General features: G+C 45.8%; 1 protein-coding gene across 2 annotated transcripts in view; it reads left to right on the top strand.

Annotated features, from left to right (window-relative positions):
• Nucleotides 1-17,510, top strand: part of LOC119170655 (DNA damage-regulated autophagy modulator protein 1) — a 34,177-nt gene that overhangs the window by 2,044 nt on the left and 14,623 nt on the right. For both annotated transcript variants that reach the window (XM_075886952.1, XM_037421879.2), the window contains exon 2: nucleotides 5,421-5,488. In XM_075886952.1, coding sequence (XP_075743067.1) covers nucleotides 5,421-5,488 — 68 coding nt within the window. The remainder of the gene's footprint in view (nucleotides 1-5,420; nucleotides 5,489-17,510) is intronic.

Raw genomic sequence — 17,510 nt, 5'->3', positions numbered from 1 at the left:
GAGTGCTTCGGAAATTTCGACCACCAGAGGATCTATAACGTGCTCTTAAATCTATGTACACGGGCATCACACATCATAAGCAAAGTTTATTGTAGTAATTATAGTACACAAGTGAACAAAATAAAGTGGAAGAAAAAATACTTCGCCGCATTCTGGAACCTAACTTGCAACCTTCGGATAACGCCGCCGATTGATGCCCTACATCATTTGAGCTATACGATGACGGTGATCCTCACGTCCACTGTATGAGGTGTTTTACAAGCATGGAAACCATGACAGCGTTAGTCCGCGCTGCTCGCTGCTCGTAGCCGTGACGGTAAGTCTGGTACCCTCTTTGTTTTGCCAGCTAGCGTCATGTAGCTTGCAACCGTTTTAACGAGCGGACAGCTGACCAATGAGCTTTCGCATACTACTTGAAGGCGTCAAATCTGCAAATCGGAACGAGACCATCACTATGAATAAACGAAGTGTAATAATGACGGCTCATTTCTTTGTTGTTTTCGTAACCTTAATGAAAATCAACTACTAATGAAGGTAAGGAAGGTTTAAGGGACGTTAATTGTCAAATTTCTAACTACACTAGCAGAACCACATTAGGCATAGAAATATTTCAGAACGGAGCGTAGAAAATTCCTTACATTGGCATAGGAAAAAGACAAAAACAAGATGGCTGTCGTTTTTGAGCCGTCTAATACAGGCAAATGAATACGAAACCCTGTCAGTTTTTTTTAATTTATTATGATTTTATACGCTAGGCCAAACGACCCAAGGCCAGCAAGCTATGGATAAGTGAAATAAGTAACAACAATATAAACACAACACTGGGGCAGCATGTTGATAAAACGAGGAACACGCATATCTCGGACAGGTTTATCAAAGCGAGTGTTTGGTGCGTGTTTTAGTCTCTTGCGTTCTGCTACTGCTTGTTTATGAAAGGTTAAACACTACTAGCGTTTCTAGCCGCCCATATACCCGCCCATTTCCGCTCAAATGAATACAAAAACGATAAAAACTGAGAACGACGACATGAGAAAATAAAGGTTTTCGCTAGAAGTATACGATCAGATTAGCTCGCACACTCTCGGAAGCCTTTCGCTACCAATCCCGTAGGTGATATGCGTATCAGCACCGCTTCATGCAGTCTTCCTGTATCGGAGATTTGAGATAGCTAAATAGGCAACAACAAACGTTTCGCTCTCATTAAAGGTATACACTTAAAAGAATTAGAAACAATGTTTATAATTTTAGTAAGAAGTCTCTCGTAATTACAAAATCACCACGCTTTCTGCGACAGGACGCTTGATAAGCGAGAAAACGCTCAAAAATAAATTAGGCGTGACCACCTTGAAATTCTTGCCGTGCCGTGATAGACTTTGACGGCAGCTGCTAAGGCCGACTGCCTTTCTAATCGATACAAAATGTATAGTACATTCTCCTCCGTGGGTAACATAGTCTTAAAACACGAATTTTTAGTAGATTTTCTTGAGCCAACGTTGCCAAAGTACGCCCCGCCGTTGTGGTCTAGTGGCTAAGGTACTAGGCTGCTGACCCGCAGGTCGCGGGTTCGATTCCCGGCTGCGGCGGCTGCATTTCCGATGGAGGTGGAAATGTTGTAGGCCCGTGTGCTCAGATTTGGGTGCACGTTAAAGAACCCCAGGCAATCGAAATTTCCGGAGCCCTCCACTACGGCGTCTCTCATAATCATATGCTGGTTTTGGGACGTTAAACCCCACAAATCAATCAATCATTGCCAAATTATGAAAAATACGTTTTAAAATTCGTGACTCACGCGTGGAGATTTTAGCGTTAAGTTTAAAAGTGAAACCTTGGCTTTGATTTTTGTCCTGAAATAATGAATCAATAGGGGTCAAATGAATGACCTTAAATTAGTCAGAGTATAATTTATTAATGCAAACGGGTTCATTGTTTCACTTTCATCAGCATCAGCCTGACCGCACCCACTGCAGAGCAAAGGTCTTTCCCATGATTCGCCAATCAACCCTATCTTGTGCTTTCCGTTGCCTCGTTATACCTGCGAACTTTTTAATCTCATCAGCCCACTGAACTTTCTGTCTCCCCTTCGCGCGTTTGGCTTCTCTGGGAATCCAGTCAGTTACCCTTAATGACCAGTGGTTGTCCTTCCTACGTGCTACATGCCCAGCCCATGTCCATTTTTTCTTCTTGATTTCAACTATAATATCCTTAACCCTGGTTTGTTCCCTGATCCACTCTGCTCTCTTCTTGTCTCTTAAGGTTACACCTATCATTTTTGTTTTCATCGCTCACTGCGTCGGCCTCAATTTAAACTAAACCCTCTTAGCAAGTCCTTAGGTTTCTGCACTGTAGTTAAGTACCGGCAAGATGCAGCTGTTATACACTTTCCTCTTGAAGGTTAGTGGCAGATAACCATTCATGATTTGAAGGCAAATGTGATCCACCCCGTCCTTATTCTTCTGCAATCTCGTGATCCGGCCCCGCGGTGTCTGTCCTTCAGTGTCCATTTAATCTTCTGCCATTAATGTTTATGTATCCAGGGTATTCAATTCTTTCGAGGAGCCCTCCGCTACGGCGTCTCTCATAATCATATGGTCGTTTTGGGACGTTAAACCCCACAAAACAACAATTCTTTCGAAGGTAGTGAGTGTAGGTTTCAATAAATCTATAGTTGGAGTGTATCGTCCGTCTTGTAAAGTCTTTCTGTGTTGTAGTTTGAAACTTATCGTTAGTTAAATTTCTTAATGAAAAAAAAAAAACTATGCGTCACCAACTGCGCAACTGGCCCCACAACGTGCATTTAGTTTAGTGTGTCAGTTTGTGGTGTAGTGCAACGCTAATGTGCATGATGTCGCATGGCGTGCTAATGGTGACTGGTACTCGTTCAGAGTTGATATATAGCAAGTTCTTTAGCCGGGGCCGAGAAAAGGAGCCGGGTCCGTTGAAATTATCTTTGGAAGTGAAGTGGCTTGATATCTTTACCTTTCATTTGTCGACAGAGATGATGATCGTGCCGGGAACGCTTCGAGTAGAAGATTCCAGTGGCTTATCTTTTTGTACGTTGAAAGCTTGTGAAGGCTGTCGTCAAAGTACGGGTCCATATATGTGTTTCTTTGGGTCGGTATTTAGGGGCGGTAAAAAAAAAAAAAGGCCATTCTAAACAAGTGGTCGGATCACATATTCTCACGGGGTCGTGACGTTAACGAAGGCAGCAGTCGGTCATAGTGAAACTCTTCATTTTACCGTACTTGTAGCTGGGAAACGGAAACTGAAAATTACAGTAATCAGTGCGCGCTGGTGATTTTCAGACAATGCAGAATGCTCCCAGGCATACTGGCACGACTGGTGTAAGGAAGAATTCACACGGGCAATGAGCCGGTAATATAAAATAAAACACAAAAAGAAAGAGGCATGATTGGCAATATACATCGCATCGGTTCGTTCACTTTTTCTTGGCTTTGTTGTGTGGTCGTTGGTTTTGCTGGTTGATCCGGTTCGCATGGGACAAAGCTTTGTGTCCGACCATCTTTCCTCAATAAATGGGCCTTGTTTTTTTGTGTGTGTAAACTTACACTCAATGGTTAGAAAAAAAAACAAGAAAAATTTACACTCAATGATTAGAAAAAGGACGAGAAGAATAAAAAAAATGGCAGATCCCAGCGCGAAATGCGACCTGCTGCATTTCGCGCCGGTGCGTTACCCAGACAACACTGCGTCTCCCTCTTTTCGTGACGGAAGGACGCTGGACGCGTTGAAACGCGCATGCGTCAGAGCAACGCAGCGTGGTACGCGCCTGCGAGTATATCGCAGAACTGGCGCATGGCGTGACACGACGAAATGAACGCCTGTGAGCACGCGCACTGCGTGACGTCGAAATGTATTGGCGCCTAGCCTACTGTGGCATGTGGTCATGTTTTCACATCACACGCATCTCATGATTATCGTGCTTGCACCACTCGCATACCTTTGTCATCCGGTGGCGTCACGCAATACCAGAGTTGGCATATGTGAAGCTAGCGAAACGACCGCGAGCGCTTCATAAGTGTGGTATGTAATCATGTTGTTACATGACACGCATGCCGTGATTATCATGTTTAGATGTGTCATTTACCTATGTCGCCCGTTGGCGTTGCATAACACCGAGTTTAGTACATGTGAAGCTAACGAAACGGCCGCGAGCGCGTCATGAGCGTAGCATGTAGTCATGTTGCTACATGACACGCATCTCATGTTTGCACCAGTATCATGCCTTCATAATCCATTCACGTCCCATAATACCAAATTCGGTATAAGTGAAGCTAGCGAAACGGCCACCAGCTCATCATGAGCGTGGTATGTAGTCATGTTGTTACATGACACCTATCTCATGATTATCGTGTTTGCACCAGTCATATACTTTCATCATACATTTACGTACTGTAAAACCAAATTTGGTATATGTGACGCTAGCGAAACGGCCGCGAGTGCGTCATGAGCGTGGCATGTAGTCATGGTGTTACATGACACGTATGTCATGATTTTCATGTTATGAGTAGTCAAATATGTTCTTCATACAGTCATGTCATGCCATAGCAAGTTTGGTATCGATACCATTATTGAAACGGCCAGGAGAGCTAAATGTCATAGGTGGATAGATAGATAGATAGATAGATAGATAGATAGATAGATAGATAGATAGATAGATAGATAGATAGATAGATAGATAGATAGATAGATAGATAGATAGATAGATAGATAGATAGATAGATAGATAGATAGATAGATAGATAGATAGATAGACAGACAGACAGACAGACACGCTCAAAGTCGCCGAAGTTTGCTAAGAATTGCTTCGCATTTAAAAACAGAAAAAGAAACTGAAGTCTCGTGCGATTGAGTTCTCTTTTGAAGTCTGCTTCATGTGTAATAGTGTTAGTGGTTGGTGAGGTCGAAGGTGATGACACCATACTCGGATGACTTTCTCAGAGAACGTATCAAACGGGTTGATTATACTATGAGAAGAATATTTTCTTGCCCCGCGCCGCTGTGGTCCAGGGGCTAAGGTATACTCGGCTACTGACCCGCAAGTCGCGGGATCGAATCTAGGCGGCGGCGGCAGCATTTTTGATGAAGTCGAAAGTGCTGTTGGCCCGTGTGCTCAGATTTGGGTGCATGTTAAAGAAATTTCCAGAGCCCTCCACTACGGCGTTTCTCATAATTGTATGGTGGTTTTGAGACATTAAACCCGACATATCAAATCAATATTTTCTTGCCGCGCATTGACGTATTGAGTGAAGCAACCTTCGTTGTTCCCGGCTACTTTCGCGAACGAGTTGTAACTGATGAGCTGTAGAGGGCAGATAACTTGAGCAATGATTTCTTCGGTGATGTGATCACGTGTGTGTTTTTCCGCGCTGTGTGTGAGACCAGCGCATGGTTTGTTTCAGCGAAGCCGGTGCCTCACCGCCACAAAGTGGAGTGTTCAGCCTGCTCCTTTACTTCGGATCTCTCTTGGGTAAGTACGTGGCAACGCCCATTCAAGGCCTACGTTACCATTACCTTCCATTACCTACGTCTCTGACGCAATCCCATTTAAGTACAATACACTTTTAGTAATTAAAATCACGCGGTTAACGAGTGGCAATGACTGGGCGTAAACAAATAGTGAGCTGATTACAATTCAACTAAAACAATTGCGCAAAAGAAAGCTAACTAACTAAATAAATAACTAACACTGACCTGTGTTACTTCTGTTAGATAAGTGGGTACATTTTAAATTGTTTCATTAATTTATTTGAAATGCAGCCCCACCGCGGTGTCTAGTGGCTAAGGTACTCGTCTGCTGACCCGCACGTCGCGGGATCGAACTGGCTGCAGTGGCTGCATTTCCGGTGGAGGCTGAAAATTCGTAGGCCCGTGTGCTCAGATTATGGTGCATGTTAAATAACCCCAGGTGGTCAAAATTTCCGGAGCACTCCACTACGGCGTCTCTCATTATCATGTGGCGGTTTTGGGACGTTAAACCCAACAAATATATCTATCTTATTTGCAATGCAATTGCGTACTATCAATGATAGTGTGATGTCCTTTACAAAACGTTCGCCTGAACCGGTCGGTATGAGAACGTTTCCATAGATGTACACATATGCAGGACAGAAAGGACAAGGGAACGTTGAACCTGTTGTTAACGTATACAACGGCATGTGCCCTTTGTCTTCGATATACGATAAACATGGTCGTATTTCGCAAGGATGGAGCACAGCAGCAGTTTGCCATGAGCTCCGGTAGGAAAGGCTTGTGTTGTGATGCTGGACGTATATCGTTATCGCTTTGAGTCATCTGCTTATCTTTCACTGTACTCTTGCATCGTGCGACAGTTTGCTGCATCGGAAAGGCCGCATTGCTTGTCTGTGCGCTCTCAACAAATAATAATAAAAAAAACTGAGTGTGTATAGGAGGCGCGTTCGTTGAAAACGGCGTGATAAAAAGTAAAAATGCATGTTAAGAAGGTTTTCCTGGCTGGCTCATGCCGGTGTTTGCATGTCCATACCTCTGTAATGAAAAAAAAAAAATCACCGCCCAAGCACTTCGTACAAATGATTAACCAGCGAAAGCTCAAACGTGCGGCACCAATGTTTAGCAGTGGGTTCAGCCCGACGTGGCACTGAAGCCTTCCACCATTCTTCGCGAGCTAATTCGGAGGCGTGGTTTGCAGGTTCAGCCGCCACCAGCGCTTGCATTACCATTCGCTATTTAGAGCGGTTTTTAAGGCTGCCGGATCATCGGTACGCAGCTGCTGCCGGCACTCGGCCTCCCGGGCCTATTTTTTTTTTTTTTTTTGCCCGAACTGCACCATCGGCCCAGCGAATGCAGGCTTTCTCTCGTTTCCACTGTCAGCGCTCTTTTAGAGTTGTCCGTGCCATACCCATGCATCACGGCTGCGACGGGATGAACGACGTCACTCACAACGCAGCCAATGTTGCGTCTGCTTGGATGGTACGCTGCGAACGACGTAACTAATATCACAGCCAATGGAGACCGCTCGTGAGACCGCTGCCGAAGGGTTTCCTTTTTTTGTTTTGTTTTTTCTAGCTGTATACAGATTTCACCGTAAAACAATATAACCATCTGAAAAAACATTTTCTTTGTCTTCGTTTTTTTTTCAGCAATGACCTTGCACCAATGAGACGCTAAAGCTGAATTATTTGGTTGCAAATAACGTGCTTTATTATTTACCAAGCACTATAATATGAAAAGAACGCTGGGAGCTACATCAATGAGGCTCCTAGAAAACGTATTTGCCTAGGAGGCGTTGGACACTAAAAAGCGATATGCTTGAAATTTCTTGCGCGATACGCAATACGCTAGAGCTTCGGATGTAGAGGCCTTACGGATCACGTATCAAGGCTAGGCTGGCAATTACGTTTGCTTTCAAAAGACTATAGAAGAGGCAGAATTGCCCGGAGCAGCATGCACTGAGTGGAAGTATTAGTAAAAAAACAAAAGCGACAAGCACCGCACGAAAAAGTGTCGATTTTTATCATTTAAGCTTCTTGCTCCAGCAGCTACAGTTGTAAACACAGGTGCGTGCACTAGCTCACTCACTCACTCTCTCACTCACTCCCTCGCTCTCTCATTTTACGGAATAAGTAAGCACCTTCAATGGATCCGTAGTGTGTGCATGCGTGCACGCGCCCCTATGCGTCCTTAAATGCAGCTCCCGGAGCAAACTTATACGTAAAAATTACCATCACTATTCAAGAGCAGCACTACCAAAGCACATCGTTTCATGCACATTTGTGATGTTTTTTTTTTAATTTAGGCGGGGCGCTCTGCATGTGAGTTAACATACGGTTTATTTGCGATTCTGATTATTATTGCAATGGTTCAGATTTGGGATTATGATTAAAATTTATTCTACGCGCAGGTTATAGACTTGAAATGACGATATCGATATGAGTTGCGTGTGAGATATTTTTTTCCATACAGCGGCCGCAGGCGGACAGTGCTTGTGAAATCCGTTTGTGGCGGCAAGGAGTCCGTCGGGGGACATCCCCAGAGCGACGGGCGTGACATCAAGGTCTGGGTGTGGCAAGAGAGAAACGAGTAGTTTCTAGATGCGTTTGAAACACAATTGCATACTACCTGTCACGTGCAGTGCCATAATACTTGGCTGACATGTTCACAGAAGCTTCAGCCCGTATCGCCAGTGGTTTCTCACCGTGTTCAAAGCGCGCTTCACGGGTCTCTATATGTCTTGACCGAGCTACGCTGGTCAGGTCTTCAAGAGAGAGAGAGGGGTGGCGACCGCCTTGCCTGGTAATCGGCTATATGCTGCACAATATGCTTGGTGGCAAGTAGAAACAGTCAATAATTTTCTACGTCTCTATCATTCGTATCATTAGCAAACGCTTACGTCCGTGCGAGCAACATTGCCCAAAAGCCTTCTGAAGGAGCACAGAGGTTCGATAGAGCTTTAGCAGCAGGTGTCAATCGAATGTCAATGTCGGCCGCTCTGAATTGACAACGTTGTCACGACAAAACACAAGAACAGATCGGATGTAACTAGGTATTTGGTGAAGCTTCGTTGCTTGCATTGTTGCGGTAAACAAACCTTGAGAACAAACTTATCGGTCGCGCTGTCGATAGCTGTGCTTATCGTATATTAAGTGTATAGTCACGCTGTCGCGCTGGCAAGGCGCGTGTTTAGAGCGTATACGGCTGGCGTTAAAGGGAAATTAAGGCGACAGATAACTTGACTATCTGCATTACCCAATTTCCTTTCATCGATTATAAAAAATGGCAGCATATCCACGCGTGGTGAATGATGGAGAGTGGGGTGAAGCATCCGTCCGTCCATTCGTTCTTGCTTCCGTCCATCCATGCGTGCGTCTGTTTGGCCACCCGTGCGTCCATCCGCCCGTCCGTGCGTGTGTCTGTTCGTGCGTCCACACGAACATCAGTGCGTCCGTCCCTGCTTTCGTCCATGCATCCACTCCTGCGTCCGTCCATGCGTTCATCCATCCGTGCAGCCATCCGTGCGTCCGTCCATGCAACTGTCTGTGTGTCCGTTCGTTCACCTATTAAACACTCCAAGTACCACCATCTCGCATCTTTTTTATCATATATTCCTCATATAGAACCACCGCCATCCAGCGGACATTCGGAGGACTAAACGAGAGGTGGCACACGCACACTTTCTTACGGTTTGCGCTTTGTGTCTACTTCCCACCTTTAACCACCTCGAGTTCATGGTATATACTAGTTCACTGTATTCATGGCACTGCGGCCCAACGCTCGCTAATCCTTTTTAAAACCCAAGGAGGTTACAGCCAGCGAGTATAACGTAGCAACCCTTTCTTGTCACATAGTGCTCAATGTACATGCCGATGGCTGCTAATGGGGAATGAGAGACAGGAGAATTCGGCTTGTATTAACGTGCACGCTGCGAATTTTTCATTGTTCAACAACGCATAGGAGAAATCTCCCACCGGCACCACCTTGCAGGTCAAAACGTAAGACTGGTTACACACTACGACTACGACTACTACGAGGGACGAATGGGTGCCGCTTTAAGGAGCTTCGCCCCTAAAAGCCCCCGAAGCAATTAGAAGTCGCACGAAGCGACTACGCGACCAACGGCCAGAAGTGACAAAATGGTTAGCTCTGTTGGCAACGGAAACAAGCGTTCATAGCTCTCAAAAATACCCTTGCATTAGACATAGCTGTAGCACATTCTGGTATGACACTTGTAGTAGGCAATTAGAACACGTGCAAGATAGGACCATGTCTCACCTTTCCAGTCTGTCTTGCATTTTGAGCACGTGCCATCCCAGACGCCACATATTGTCACGGAGATGGCCAGGCAGAAAAGATGCCGTTAAAGGGGCATTCACACGGGGGACAAACCCTCGGGGGAAAAGCGAGGACCGTGGATTACCGAGTAGGCGCGAAACCCGCGTACCCTCGCGGGGCGGCGTAGACATTTCCACTGACACGACAAACTCCGCTCTCCACGGAAGTGTAGGAGATGATAGGAGGTATTCACGTGAGGCCATCCGCAAGAGGTGCTTGCGCGCCCCGCCGCGGTGGTCTAGTGGCTAAGGTACTCGGCTGCTGACCCGCTGGTCGCGGGTTCAAATCCCGGCTGCGGCGGCTGCATTTCCGATGGAGGCGGAAATGTTGTAGGCCCGTGTGCCCAGATTTGGGTGCACGTTAAAGAACCCCAGGTGGTCGAAATTTCCGGAGCCCTCCACTACGGCGTCTCTCATAATCATATGGTGGTTTTGGGACGTTAAACTCCACATATCAAGAGGTGCTTGCGCAGCATCCGCTATACCTGTGGTCTCGTGCGCGAACACCATCGTCAGATTACAATCAAAGTTCCCTGCAGCACGTGTTATGTTGATACTTTTAAATGCGAAGCATTTCTTAGCGAAGTTTGGCGACTTTGAGCGTATCTATCTATCTATCTATCTATCTATCTATCTATCTATCTATCTATCTATCTATCTATCTATCTATCTATCTATCTATCTATCTATCTATCTATCTATCTATCTATCTATCTATCTATCTATCTATCTATCTATCTATCTATCTATCTATCTATCTATCTATCTATCTATCTATCTATCTATCTATCTATCTATCTATCTATCTATCTATCTATCTATCTATCTATCTATCTAACCACCTATGACATTTAGCTCTCCTGGCCGTTTCGATAATGCTATCGATACCAAACTTTGTATGACATAACATGACTGTATGAAGAACATATTTTACTAGCCCTGACATGAAAATGATGGCATGTATGTCATGAATGTCATGATTTCAACGGGCGTGTCCCGTTGAAAGGGTACAGCAGTGGAGGAGGAGGATCGGCCAGAGCTCCATAGGCCAGGTCACTAGGGAGGAGGGCAAAACCCTGTGCGTAGAGCGAAGGAGCAGCTGCAGCCGATGGCAAGGGCTAACGCAAGGCATCAGCGGGGCTTGTCAGTTCCTGGGGTTGCCGGGACGTCACCTGTATAGGGGCAGGTCCTCTGACAAGGATTCGTGCACAGCGGGAGATGGGGCCATATTTGGAGACCAGGGGAAGGTCAAAGGGTACCAAGGGGTCCTCCTCGGATGGTCCTGCAGCTCTTGCAGTGGTTCCGTTCACATGACATGTTGCAAAACTGGTATGGTATCGCATGATTACATGGCGAACGCAAGCGACAGACCCTAACAAGAAAATCATGACATACGTGTCATGTAACACCATGACTACATGCCACGCTCATGACGTACTCGCGGCCGTTTCGCTAGCGTCACATATACCAAATTTGGTATTACAGTACGTAAACGAATGACGAAGGTATGTGACTGGTGCAAACATGAGAATCATGAGATGCGTGCCCTTTAACAACATGACTACATGCCACGCTCACGAAGAGCTGGTGGCCGTTTCTGTAGCTTCTCTTATACCAAACTTGGTATTACGGGACGTGAATGGATGACGAAGGTATGATACTGGTGCAAACATGATAAACACGAGGCGTGTCATGTAACAACATGACTATATGCTACGCTCATGATGCGCTCGCGCCTGTTTCACATGTACGAAACTCGTTATTACGCGACGCGAACGGATGACATACGTAAATGACACATCCAAACATGATAATCACGACATGCGTGTCATGTAACAACATATGTTACACTGATGATGCGCTCGTGAACTGTTCGCTATAGCTTCACATATGCCAAATTTGGTATCACGTGACGCCAATGAATGACGAAGGTATGTGACTGGTGCAAACGTGATAATCTTGAGATGCGTGTCATGTGAGAACATGACTACGTGCCATAGTCGAGACGCCAATACATTCCGACGCGACGCGATGCGCGTGATCATTGGCGTTCATTTCGTTCGCGCCGGCGTTGCCCCGCCAGGCGCCGGTGCTGCCATATACTCGCAGGCACGCGCCACGCTGCGTTGCTTTGACGCAAGCGCGTTTCAACGCGTCCGGCGTCCCTCCATCACGAAAAGAGGGAGATGCAGTGTTACATGGGTAACGCATCGGCGCAAAATGCAGCATGTCGCGTTTCGTGCATGTTGCCGTCGGGCCGCGCCGACGGACGCTGGCGTCAGACTATAGAGTGCTCGTGTTTTGCTACCGTATAGCGTCGCTGTGCCCAGTGTGCGCACGCGTCAACGCTGCATTGGAGTATATTGGGCTCTTCATGATGTGTTCGCGGCCGTTTTGCCAGCTCCCTATAGGCACCGTTCAGTCGAGTTAGCCAATCTGACCGCAGCGCCTGGATACATAGCTTAGCGGATAAAAAAAAAAGCAACAATCTTGAGATGGCCTCAATGAAAACGCAAGGCGACGCGCGCGTTTCGCGCCCTGTAAATGTCGGCGGATTTGTGACTCTGTGCAGCTCGCAACCGAGTTTACAGCTCCGGACAGTGAGCTGGGCCAGAAGGGTCCCCGAAGCACAGCAGTGTCCGGCCACCTAGAGCGGCCCGAGGGCTCGTCATCATCCTGATTCCACTTCCCCTACCACAACCCCCTTCAAATGATTCCTTCGTGAATCAATAAATTTGATTACCTACCTACCTACCTGGCCGGGATATATGATGCATGCCAGCACGCGTCTATTTGCTGCGTGCCCCTAACGGCGAATGTCAGACTTTGAGACGGGGCAGTGTGAAAAACGCAGCTCCATCTGGCCAGTGTGTGGTGCGCATATACCAAATTTGGTGTTACGTGGCGTCAATGGGTGATGAAATATATGACTGGTGCAAACATGATAATCATGACACGCGTGTCATGTAGGAACATGACAACATACCATGCTCATAGCTTGCTCGCGGCCGTTTCGCTGGCTCCACGTATACTAAATTTGGTATCGCTTGACGTGAATAAATGACGAAGGTAAACGACACATGCAAACATCATAATCACGACACGAAATTCATGTACGGCATCATTTACCTCCTCGTAACGCTGTGCTGCTTTTAAAGTGACATATCCACATTTCTCATTCGTGCTTCCCACATCATCGATTCCCACTGTACGTGAGATCTGCCAATTTGTTTTAAGAAAAAAGGAATTAGTGAGGTGCAGCGCCGCCAAAAATCAGGCTGTCTGTCACATGCCGGATGGCTGACTGACCATGGCTATGGCGGCGCACTCGCTGGCGCCGCCTTTCGGAAAGAGAAGCGAATACCTACTATAGCGAAACATTTGGCGCGTGTTTGGCCACATTGTTGCACTTGGCCTGGCAGAAAGCGGCAGCGCGCTGGTGGTTTCGTTGTCAGCAGCTGCGTAACCGACTCGTAGCCACCAGAGTATACGAGTATGTATAGTCTGGTCGCTCTGGTAACACTGGTCTCTCCCTACGTTCGCCTCGTTCGTGTGAGTGGTGGACATTTGTGAGAATATTTCTCTCCGCAAGCTGAGTGGTGGCGCCAGAGCAGGTGTGTGGCGAACTGGGTGAGCAGATCTAGGACTACACTGTTCACAGAGTCGAATGTAAAAGGGCACACTTAGAATGTATCACCCTGAAAAACCTCCGTCAGAGATCTGGCTATATATCAGAGTTTGAATACCTATCCGGAATGACTTTACTTTTTAGTTTCTCAATAAAAAAATACCGCTGAAATTAGCAAGATTTTCGTTTTATCTTTTAAGCAAACGACTACAAGATAAAGGAAATCGGGGTTTGAATTCGGCTGTTTAAATATCAGCTGCGAACGATTCAACAAGCGAGGGGTAGCAAGTTCAATGTAGGCAGCATATTACAAAATCCACTCGTATACATCCGTGAAGTGGGTGCCGGTGATGGCACTGAGCCGTCAGATGCTGCGCCTTTTCTTTTCCTACGTCTCTTCTCTATCTCTGCTGATGAAGAAGTGAAGCCAGGCACGTAGCCAGGATATTTAGGGGTGAAACTCCTTATGCCGTGGATTGTGCGTCCGCGTTATATGTAGTAGTAGTAGTAGTAGTAGTAGTAGTAGTAGTAGTAGTAGTAGTAGTAGTTAGTAGTTAGTAGTTAGTAGTTAGTAGTAGTAGTTAGTAGTAGTAGTAGTTAGTAGTAGTAGTTAGTAGTAGTAGTTAGTAGTAGTTAGTAGTAGTAGTTAGTAGTAGTAGTTAGTAGTAGTAGTAGTAGTAGTAGTAGTAGTAGCCACCTCTCGTTTACTAGTCTTTGGAATGTCCGCTGGATGGCGGTACTTGTATATGATGAGTATATGATGAAAAGATGCGAGATCGTGGTACTTGGAGTATTCACTGGATGGACGAATGGATGAACAGTCGTACAGACAGACGCGGACGGACGAACAGATGGACAGTCAGACGCATGGATGGACGGACAGACAGAGAGACAGACAGACAGACAGACGCATGAACAGACGGACAGATGGACGGACAGACAGACAGATGGACGCACGGATAGACGGATGAAGCGACAGACAGACGAACGGGTGCACGCATGGCAGATGGACTGACTGACTGACGGACGGATGGCCGCACGGACGAACTTATGGACGCTTCGCCCCACTCATTATCATTCACTCCGTGGATATGCTGTGATTTTTGTGGGGGCGGGGAGGGGGACAAGCAAATTTGGACTCTGCCATAAAGCTAGTGCGTGTGCACAAGAAACAATGTTTTCGTACGGAATAATCTCGACCAGGAACAAATAATCTCGGGAGACAGGAACAAGAAAATGAATGACAAAAAGAAAAAAAAACGGAGAGGGGCGGGAATGCAAGGGAACGGTTCGTCCACTTACGCATGTAGGACAGAAAAAAAAAGGCAGATCCTACGTACGGTGGGAATCGATGATATGCGAAACACGAATAAGGAAGGTTCATATGTCACTTTAAAATCAGCACAACGTTACGAGGCGGAGGTAAATTGTGCTATACATGGCTTTCATGTCTTGATTATCATTTCCGGACGTATCATTTACCATCGTCATGTATTCAGGTCACCTGATACCAAATTTGGTATATGTGGAGCTAGCGAAACGGCGGTGAGCTTGCTATGCGAGTAGCATGTAGTCGAGTTTTACACGACACGCATGACATGATTATATTGTTTGGACGTGTCATTAACCTTCGTCATCTATTCATGTCACTTGATACCAAATTTGGTATGTGTGGAGCTAGAGAAACGGCAGCAAGCGTGCTATGAGCGTAGCACGTAGTCAAGTTTTACATGACACCCATGTCATGATTATCAAGTTTGGACGTGTCATTAACATTCGTCGTCTATTCAGGTCACGTAATACCTAATTTGGTATAAGTTGAGCAAGCAAAACGGCTGCGAGGGCGCTATGAGTGTAGCATGTAGTAAGGCTTTACATGACACTCATATCGTGATTATCATGTTTGGACCTGTCATTTACATTTGTCGTCCATTCCCGTCACGCAACACCAAATTTGGTGTATGCGGTACTAGTGAGATGGCCACGAGCCCGCTATGAGCGTAGCATGTAGTCATGCTTTACATGACACACATAACATGATCATCATGTAGACGTGTCATTTACATTGGTCATCCATTCTCGTCCCGTGATACCAAATTTGGTAAATGTGCAGCTGGCGAAACGGCTGCGAGCGCATCGTGCGCGTGGTATGTTGCTATGTGTTTACAAGACACACATCTCATGATTATCATGTTTGCATCAGTCACATACCTTCGTCATCCATTCACGTCCCGTTATACCACATTTCGTAAATGCGAACAAAGCGAAACGGCAGCGAGCGCATCATGAGTGTGGTATGAACTCAAGTTATTACACGACACGCATGTCATAATTTTAACGCGATAGGGTTAGAGAGCTCGTGTCGCAGAAAACCCGCCGCCGGCGTTGACCCCGCTGGTTGTGAGCGAAAAATTACCTGTGCGTCTGTGACCGAAAAATAGAGCTACCGAGATAGCCGCGGGAGGCCGCTACTTGTCCACGCCTGCGCGCGATTGCACTGAAAAGTCGCACATTCGAAGAAAAAGAAAAGTGCTCAAGGTCACGAGGCATGGTAGTTTCTTGGCCCTGCCACCCTTCCCTGCTTAGCTTCCAGCGCTTTCGTCGGGACGACAGAAGAGATAAAGCAATTGCAGCGTGCGACAAACTTTTGTAACTCTACACTCACTGGACGGATTCTTAAAATTTTTGCGGCGTTGCATTCGTGAGGCAATAAGCTATTCCAGTAAATTCATTCCATGGTTACTTGAAAAAGGGTTTGAGAGCCCCTTTAATGCATTTTGTTTAACAGGTGCCGCGAAGAAAACGAGCCCATTCGGCAATAATAGCGCGCGCAGGTCCAATCTACTGTGTGCGTGTTTGTGTGCGTGCGTGTGTATGTAAGCAAACATATGAATAAGTATGCACATAGTGGTTTAAGGGTGCACTAGAGGCCGGATTTCGCTATCTCGTTCAACTCTTAATGGCGAAGCTTAAGGGTCCCCCATTTTTTTTTCATGTTAGGGTCTGTCGCTAGTATTCGCCATGCAGTCATATCATACCATACCAGATTTGCAACATGTCATGTGAATGAAACTATCGCAAGAGCAGCAAGACCATGAAATGTAAATCATGAGACTCATGCCATATATGTCATGATTTTCATGTTATGAGTTGTCAAATATGTTATGACTTGTCAAATACAGTTTGGTGTCGATACCATTATCGAAACACCCAGGGGAGCTAAAAATCGTAGGCGGCTAGATTGATAGATAGATAGATAGATAGATAGATAGATAGATAGATAGATAGATAGATAGATAGATAGATAGATAGATAGATAGATAGATAGATAGATAGATAGATAGATACGCTCAAAGTCGTAGAAGTTTGCTAAGAAAAGCTTGGCATTTACAAATGGATGTTTTCTCTGCCGAATTTATCACACTCAGTCTTAACAACAGGCCTGCCAGAAAAGCGGAAAGCGGGAGCCATGTTATGGCAGGAAATTTTAAACAGAGAACACACATATTAAGGAAAACAATTTTATTCGACGACAAAGAAGTAAAACACGTATGCTTCCCTTACACGAAAGCGGAAGAAGGTTAACTCATTTTAGTAAGCAAAAGAATGGTATTACCAATTGTTTTACCTTATAGTAAAGGTCAATGCAAAAGAAAAACAAACGTGTAGGCTAGCCGAAGACAGTGGTTCACACTAATATTTTTCAGGCGTCGTGGTTTCTCCATAAACACAGGGATAACTTCTTCGACCCGGACTTTTATATTGTGAATGAACATTAGAGGGCCAGACCATCAAGCCGCTCCTCAGCCGCGTGGTACTTCAAATATGTTTTCACTCTTCTCAGTGTCGAGAACCTGTGGTCTGCAGCAGCTGTATTGACTGGGAGCGTTGCCAATATCTTACGGAGTGTGTGAATGTTCGGGATTTGTAGCATTACCCTCAAGCGTCCATCGCAAAGTGGGAAAATTTGTCCTCTTGCATGGCTTCTCATTTTGTTCTTGAGATGGTCCATTCACCATTTAGAGTGAGGATATGAGCTGTTGTCATATCTTCCA

Source organism: Rhipicephalus microplus, chromosome 2 (assembly GCF_043290135.1).
Source record: "Rhipicephalus microplus isolate Deutch F79 chromosome 2, USDA_Rmic, whole genome shotgun sequence".
In the NCBI taxonomy this organism is placed as follows: Eukaryota; Metazoa; Arthropoda; class Arachnida; order Ixodida; family Ixodidae; genus Rhipicephalus; species Rhipicephalus microplus.
This window is presented reverse-complemented; position numbering and strand designations above follow the sequence as displayed.